The sequence below is a fragment of the Poecile atricapillus genome, chromosome 7 (assembly GCF_030490865.1).
Source record: "Poecile atricapillus isolate bPoeAtr1 chromosome 7, bPoeAtr1.hap1, whole genome shotgun sequence".
In the NCBI taxonomy this organism is placed as follows: Eukaryota; Metazoa; Chordata; class Aves; order Passeriformes; family Paridae; genus Poecile; species Poecile atricapillus.
The window spans coordinates 31,955,975-31,964,432 of NC_081255.1; the positions used below are offsets into that span (position 1 = coordinate 31,955,975).

Consider the following 8,458-nt stretch of genomic DNA (forward strand, 5'->3'; position numbering starts at 1 on the left):
TTCCAGCAGCCACCAGCACAGCTCTGGGACTCTTGTGCACTGCTTGCTCCAATCTCTCATCCCCTGAAACAGCAACATTCCCAGCAGCACGTTCAGTGCCAGCAGGAGAAGGGTAACAGCCCAGCCTGGGCATCCCCAGGTGCAACATTCTGCTCACAAGCTTTTGCCTGGATGTGCAGGCCACAAACCAGGAATTTGAAATTTCTCAACACATGACACGACAGCACGGGAAACCCCACAGAAAACACAACAATCTCACAAGTGTAAAGGAAAGTTGGAGATGCAACAGCCCCGACCTCACTGCAAAGCACCCAGGTCCTTCTACAGGCACAGGTGAACCCAAAAACAGCATCTGCCCACAAACACACTGAGAAATACACGGAGTGGGTCAGGTTAGCCCAAAAGGTGCACAGAGGTGGCACAGCTGTGCTACAACCCAATGGATCAGGCAGGAATGCTGAGCACCACAGTGGTCACCCCAGGGCCATCTTATTTAACTTCCTGCCAGGGCTGTACAACTCTGACACTCTGACTTCCAGTGCTTGTGGCTCATGTGACTATTTCTATGACTACAATCAAGAAGCAGGAAAAACGGTCTGGCAGCAAATCCATCCCTCCCCGTTCCTTGACCTGTCACATTAACCCCTGGTTGGTGCACATGAAAACGTGCAGAGAACCTGAAGAGCAGCGTTTTCACCTGTTTCCAGATCACGAGTGGGGTGGGACTGATGACACTCCTCTACCTCCTACCCAGCCTTTTCCTTTGACCTCCTTTTTCTTTGTCCATGACCCTTCTCCATCACAGCTTCTCTAGCTGCAACTGCTTGTACCTACAGCTTCTCACTCAATGCCATGAAAATGAGACTCCTTTGCTATTGTCCACAGCCTCCTGAACAGCTCTGGCAGAACTGATGGTTCTCGCTTTCACTCCACTGCTGGTTACAGGCAGGAGAGGTACCACGGTCACCAAAGGCTACCTGCTCAGACCTGCAGACAGAAAGACTGTTCCCACCTGGAACCACATGCCTAACTCGCAGTGTAAACCTGCAGAAACCTGCTGCTGACAGGTAAATTCCTATAAATACTCCTTTTTAAAAAATAACCAAACTTTGAGAAACCCAAGGATGCTCGGCACCGCGATCCTCACGCAGCCCCGCGCGTCCAAGGAGCGGTGCCACGGCGAAGCAGCCGTGCTCACACACAAAAGGCAGGCGCTGGAAAGGAGCTCTGTCTCTCTCTCTCTCTCCATTTTCCAGCCGGCGGGAGGTCGGCGCTCCCCTCCCAGGTGCGGGGCCGGGGCAGCGCCGGGAGGCGGCCGGGGCAGGGCCGGCTCGGGCAGGAAAGCGCCGTGCCGCCCATTGTGCGGCCGGAGGGGCTGCACAAAGCGCCCGGCCGGCCTTTGTTCGCGGGAGCGGAATTCCAGGGCTCTTTTCCTCCTCTTTCTCCCTCCCCCGCTCCCCCGCGGGAGCTCCCTCGGGGGAGCGGCCCCGCGCTCGGCGGCCGCCGCGCCCGCTCCGGGCCCTCTGAGGCGGCCGGGGGGAGCCGCAGCCCCGCGGCCGCTCCGGGCGGACCCTGCCCGGCGCCCCCGGAGGCCGGCAGGGCGCGGGCACCCGCGGGCCGCGCCGGGCCCGCTCGTCCCCGGGGCGCGGCAGCGGCGGAGCCCCCGCGGCCGGGCCCGCCCGCCCCCACACGCGGCGCCGCCGCCGCCGCCGGCCCGGCCGCCCCCGGTACCTGCTGATCTTTTGGGCGAAGGCGCGGCGCTCGGCCATGGCCGCGCTGCGGGCTCCGCGCTGCCGGCCCGGGCAGCGCTCGGCCGCCGTAATGCTCCGCCGAGCCGCGCACTTGAGCGGCGCAGCTCCCACCCCCGGCGCTCGCCGCCTCCTCCCCCTTCCTGCCGGGGGGCCGCTCCTCGCAGATATACGGCGGGGAGTGACCGCGGCCGGCCCGCTCCTGTCCCCGTCCCTGCTCCTGTCCCTAGCTTCTGTCCCTATCCCTGCCCCTGTGTCCATCTTCTGTCCCCATCCTCTCTCCCATCCCTGTCCCCATCCCTGCCCATGTGTCCATCCTCTCTCCCCATCCCTGCCCCTGTCCCCATCCTCTCTCCCCATCCCTGCCCATGTGTCCATCCCTGCCCCTGTGTCCATCCTCTCTCCCCATCCCTGTCCCTGTCCCCATCCTCTCTCCCATCCTTGTCCCCATCCCTGCCCATGTGTCCATCCCTGCCCCTGTGTCCATCCTCTCTCCCTATCTTCTCTCCCCATCCCTGCCCCTGTGTCCATCCTCTCTCCCCATCCCTGTCCCTGTCCCCGTCCCCATCCTCTCTCCCTATCTTCTCTCCCCATCCTTGCCCCTGTTCCCATCCCTGTCCTCTCTCCCCATCCCTGCCCCTGTGTCCATCCTCTGTCCCCATCCCTGTCCCAGTTCCCCTCCCCAGGTCGTGACCCCCACCAGCCTCAGGCTCCCAGCCCGAGTGTGTCTGGTCCCCTTGCGGTGCTGCTTTATTCCCAAGTGAACACAGAGCGGTTGGGGCTGTTCTTGGCACTGATGGGGATCCACCGGTGGCTTGGGGAAAAGGCTCCTCAGCATCGCTCCCCAGCCCTCAGTCCAAAGCTGCTGCCAGGCCAACACTTGGGAGCACCAGAATCCCAGAATCACTGAGGTTGGAAAAGCCCTCCAGGCACATTGAGTCCAAGCTGTGCCCGATCCCCACCTTGTCACCACTGAGAGAACTGAGTGCCACCTCCAGTCCTTCCTTGGACACCTCCAGGAGTGAGGACTCCAAAGTTCCCTGGGCAGCCCCTGCCAATGTCTAATCACCCTCTCCATGAAGAAATTCACCTGATGTCCAACCTAAAACCCCCGGCATAGCTTAAGACCTTGCTGGGTGTCACAGGTCCCTTGGCCAAACAAAATTCCCAGTCAGTCCTGCCCTGTATCATCCCATCTTTTCCTACAAAAAGGCTAAAAGTTGTCCTTAACGATGTTTCAGAAGATGGTTGGAAGACTGTACCATCCATCTTCCCATCCAAACATGCCTTACTACCAGTGTCTGCAACCACATCATGGTTTGGGGTCATTCTAATGGGAAGAGGAGGTAGAAGGTGGGGAGTTACTGAAAAAAAAAAACTGATTGTTTTGTGACTTCAAAAAAAGATTGAGCCCAGGACATGATCTAGCAGATATCTCCTGTTACCTGACATATGCTGTGCATCAATCCAAACCAGGGAACTATTAATAGTCACCCAGGAAATGTCCAAAAGCAGGAGAGTTAATTCCCCCCACTCCATCTGTTTGCGTGGTGTGAACGTTTCCATCGAGGACACCAACCCTTCCCCTTGCAGGAGCTGCTGATTTCCAGCTCTGTGTAATTCCTCTGCTTTGCTGTTTATGTGTGTTTACACAGGCAGTGCCCCAAAACCTGCAAATATCTCCGTGTGTGAGTGATCCCAGTGGATTTAATGCAGCCACCAAGTGAATGTGCTGTGGGTGAGGCTGTGCCCAGCGACACAAAGGTGCTGTCATGTGTCACACACGTGCACACAGACAGAGATCCTGGGAAGCAAAGACCTATTGTAGGCACTGAGAAAGGGATGTTCTTCTCCAAGGGGGAGGGGAGGAAATATCCCACAAACGCCTGCCAAGACAAAAGACTTTTGCTCTGGAGTTGCTGCCTGAGTGTGGAATTGCACACCAGAGAAGGCCCTCACACAGGGATAAGAGATTTACCTCCTCATATCCATAGAAATTGTGGCTGCCCATCCCTGGAAGTGCTCAAAGCCAGGTTGGACAGGGCTTGGAGCACCCTGGCAGAGTGGAAGGTGTCCCTGCCCATGGCAGGGGGTGGAACTGGATGAGCTTTCAGGTCCCTTCCAACCCAAACCAGTCTGGAATTCTATGACCAAATTCTCACACCTGAGTGTGCATTCACAAGAACAGACCAAAGCACCAGGGACCACCAGCAATGTTTCCTCTTCCCTCCTTTTTTCTTTCCCAAATAGCACCAGCCTGGAATGCAGGAGGGGAAAATATTCCTGCCTAACCCAAACTCTGAGACCAAAACTGGGAATCCTGCAGTTCTGAAAGAGAAGCTCTTCCTGCTGCCAGAGGGTGCAAAGAGCAGCCCAGCCCCAGCAGCCACGGAGTATCCAAGGTCCACTGGAGACCTTTGGGATTTTAGGTTTCATTTTCTCCTCCTGTCAGTCATTACCACAGAGAAAGGACTTTGGTTATGTTCTGGGCACTATTTGCTGAGTTTTGATGTTGCATTTGCTATTCCTTGGCTTTTTCTGTAGCTGAGAGCTGGGCCAGAGGAGCTCCAGCCATCCCACGAGGATATAAAATGGATCTCTATCAAATACAGATATTTTATGTTCTCACATCAGGATGGCATTGCTTTGCAGAGAAATAGGTTTTCTCCATATAGTTGGGTTACATACGAGCAAAACCCCTCAATTAATAGTCAACACCCAGTAAATTTCAGAAAAATACAGATTTCTCATTACTTTTCAGATAGTGACCAGCAAAAGTCTACAAAGTCTGTGAGTTCAAATAGTAAGAGATCACTAACATTGGTAGAAATGTGCATGTGACCTTGCAAAAACTCCAAGAGCTTCTGTAGATTGACCCTAACTTTTGCAGTGACTGCAGCATTAACCAAGAGAAGTCAAGGGAAAAGTGAAGAAATAAGAGGAAAAAAATTTGCAGTCTTCGACCATTATAAATTAAATAATGTCAAATACAAAAATTCATGGTAACAACATGGAGGAGATTGATGTGGTTTGAGGGTGATATTTTGGGTACAAAGGTGAGTGTTGCCTCTTACACACAGTCACATTCTTCTGCCTCTTGTTTTGTCATCTTAGAAGTGAACTAACTGAAGAAAATGCTTAGTCTGAAGAAACAAACTCAAGCTTTGCAAAGAGGACGATGTGACCACCAGAGAAACCTGTTACAGGGAATTACAGTCTGCAATAAAAATACTTCTTTAGGAACTAGCAGATCCCTCTGATTTAGAAACAACTGTTGTGTGGCAAGTTTTCCTGAAAAAAGAAGATGGAACCATTTTCTTTTAAAATAGAGGGAAATTGTATGTGATTCATGACATACTTGGAGGGTTAAACTGTTTATTTTGCACAAAGGTTTTTGTGCCCATGTATTGTCCTCAAGGGTGTCTGGTATCTCAGAGTGAGGGTGAAGACAAATCAAGAGTGGAGGGGCTGTGTACATGCAAATAATACCTCCAGACAGCCTAAGTTGATTTAAATTAATGCTTGAATAGAGGCTACATATTCCTAGTAACCAAATTAATACCTGGAACTTTACCAGCATTACGAGGATACTGAATAGTTACTCCTCTTTAACACACTGTAATTTCTCACCATGTTTTAGGAAGCAAAGAAGGAACTTGGTTTGTTCCACACACATCAACCTTGGGGAAACATCACTGCCTCCAAAAAGGAGTCCATGGCCTGGGTACAGGACTCTCTCTTCTCACACTGAAAGGGGGAGAATGAAGCAGCATTTTAATCCATTCACCAGGGTACCTGTCCATGAACCACCTGCATCCTTCAAAACATGTGACTAAAATGTGGGGTTCTTCTATAATTGAGAATGACTTTTACTGGGGTATAATCAAATTTTGTAAGTGCACCCTACCAACACAGATGTAACTCCTTGAGCCTGCTAGAAATAATCTTAGAAGATTAGGTGCTGCACAGGAAAAATCCCTTTGGATCACAGCCAGAAAACATTTGGACAAAAGTGAACTGATCCTTGCCTTGCCTGTTAGCAGATTATTTACTGGAGCCCACGGCTTCCTTGTTCTTCTGACGTAAACTTCCTCAGGGCAGACGCAGGGAAAACATTTTCCACGGAAAGCGTGTCCAGCGTAATTCCATAAACAAAGTAGTAAATAGGGACTGCAAATGCAGAGAGCCACCTCCTGGCAGCTGCGGGGAACGAGGAGCACTCGGGAAGGGCCAAATCTCTGCCTCTCTTGGCAAATGTTCCAATATAAGGAGCTACATGTGTGTGTGACATGAAGTGCACAGATGTGATCTCCTCTGGACAGCTCTGGCAAGAGAGAACTGTTCTCAGTCTGCACAGTACCCAGATTCTGCTGGATTGATGAGAAACCAGGAGATTTAAATTCCTGCAACCTCCACTACATCCCTCACATCCCTGTTCCTTCCTTCACATACTCACAGAGCTGTACCAGCCTTTCCAGAGCCTTCTTCACACGGTGGTATTTGATGGCAGCTTCACTTCTGCTTTACTGTCTCCTGGCAGATTTATTTTTTCTTCACTTCAAAAGGTGGGTTCAAGAAATCAAATCTTCCCAGAGAAGAACTCCAAGTCTTCCCAACTGAGCTTCCATTAATTCCTGCTCATGTTTATCATTTCTGTAGCTTGTTTCTACCCCAAGCACAGCTCTCAGCCTTTCCCAGTCCAACACTCTGTAATTGGCATTAATGTGTTTTATTTCCTCTTGCATAACTAGGATCTTACATTAAGGGTAGCCTGGGCACAGGCTCTTCCAAGTATGCTACTGAAGCTTCCTCTTCCTTACCCTAATCCTGGGATAGAGAAAGGAAATCTGGATTTGGAGTGACTCAGTAAAAGCTGAAGTTTGCTGGCTAATTTGGGGGAGAAAACCACGTCAGAGCAATCCAGCTCCTGCTGCCCCTTCCACCCTCGCTGCTGCTTGGAAGGATGCACAAATTCACACAGTCTGAATTCCTATGGTTTCCCCTTTTCCTGTTCCAAAGTCTCTTTTTACCTGAGAAGCTACTCCCACAAAAACTGGAGTTATTTCACATCTCTGAGGCTTTGCAAACTTGAATGGTTTCAAAACTTTCCAGAGGGAAACAGATCACAGATAGCTCACTTCCCTAGGAAATCAAACTAAAAATAAACAAGGAAAAATTCCCTTCTCTCCAGCTACTTGACCCAAGGTCTGCTCTCTTCAGACAACAATGTTTGGGAAAGCACATTTGGCCAAATGTTTAATGAGCTTTTCTAAATATATTGCAGATTACTGATGGAGGAACAGTGGCAGGAACAGGAACAGAAGCTTTATTCCCCACTGCCCAGTGTTCTCTTACCATTCTGCAGTGTTTGGAGGATAAATATTGTGTATCTCCTCTAATTTTTAATCTTGCCATTGCCACTTGGTGTTACCCACCTTGTTTACCTACAAATAAAAAAATAAAAAAAAAAAAGCAGCAGAGACAAATTATATTTTGCAGGAACATAGATTTTAAAAATCTCCTTGCAACATTCAAATGGAGCTCAGAGATGGTTTTATGCCATTAAAATGCTGAAAGTATGAACTCTGTGACATCTTTTTTAAGTTTGTTGGGCTCAGTTCTCTCCCACTCCCTCTGCAAACATTTGCTACAGAAATAGGAACTGGTGGATGAGAAAAAACTCTCTCTTTTAAAGACAATTATTTACAGTTGCCTGAGTGATTATTTGGCAATCAAAGCTTTGTTTTGTGTTGGAAAAAAAGCAGAAAATAAGTATCTTCCCTCTCATAACCTGTCTGCCCAGGGGATTTACAGTGTATATCCAGGTGGCACCTTGTGTGACCTATCAATTCAGGGTATGGTTATTAAATTTGAGAGCAGGAAGGTGCAGGAAGGGGAACAACCATTTCCTTTGAGCAGGTAGATAATTCTTTGTACAACATTTAGGCAGCCAAGCCCTGTCAGCTCCTCAGCTCTCCACCTTCCAGCCCCTACAGAGACAGACAAGCACATCCATCTCTGTCTCGGGGAATAAAAGCAAAGATAAAAATTTAAACAACTATAATTCCTAAAACAGATCATGAAATTCTGGAGGCAGCAGGCCTCTTTTAACTGCACTGTCGTGGGGCCACGGTTCCATGAGTTTATGCAAACAGCAACAAGGTTTTTATTTTTAAATCTTTCTTTTTCTTTATCTTGGGAGCAAAGGGCAAGCAGGGAGCTGAAAGGCAGGGTAGGATTAGAAAGGTGATCTGCTACATCCCCACCTCAAGCCAACAGCAGGCTTTTGGAACAAGATGTAGTCTGCACATTAAAACCTACAATCCTCTTTACTGATCAACCCTCCTACATGAAATATATCCATGAGGCTGCAGAAAAAAAAAAACAACCCACCAAGAAATACACAAAGCATCTATTGATGGCATTTGCACTGCAGCTAAATTTTAGATCATGTGCTGATTATAAAAAATTAAACTCAGCCTGATCATCTCTGACCAGCAGAAGGCAGTAAAATCACAAAATGGAAAAAAAAAACCCACATTACTTTGTTTCATGAACCCAAAATTGGGCTGGTGAGTACCAGGAAAAGCAGGAATATCACCCTTCTTAGGATGCTGAGCACTAATGCCAGTTCCAGACAGTTGAGAAATTCAACTCAATCCTCCACAAATCCTACACTTTTTTTTTTTAAGCCCCCAGCTCCCAATACA

At 49.4% G+C, this 8,458-nt stretch overlaps 1 protein-coding gene across 10 annotated transcripts in view; it reads right to left on the minus strand.

Annotated features, from left to right (window-relative positions):
* DOCK7 (dedicator of cytokinesis 7) overlaps positions 1-1,846 on the minus strand; it is a 92,136-nt gene extending 90,290 nt beyond the window's left edge. For all 10 annotated transcript variants that reach the window (XM_058842153.1, XM_058842152.1, XM_058842148.1 and 7 more), the window contains exon 1: positions 1,732-1,846. In XM_058842153.1, the coding sequence (XP_058698136.1) occupies positions 1,732-1,769 (38 nt within the window). In that variant the 5' untranslated portion in view covers positions 1,770-1,846. The remainder of the gene's footprint in view (positions 1-1,731) is intronic.
* Between the last annotated feature and the right edge of the window lie 6,612 nt (positions 1,847-8,458).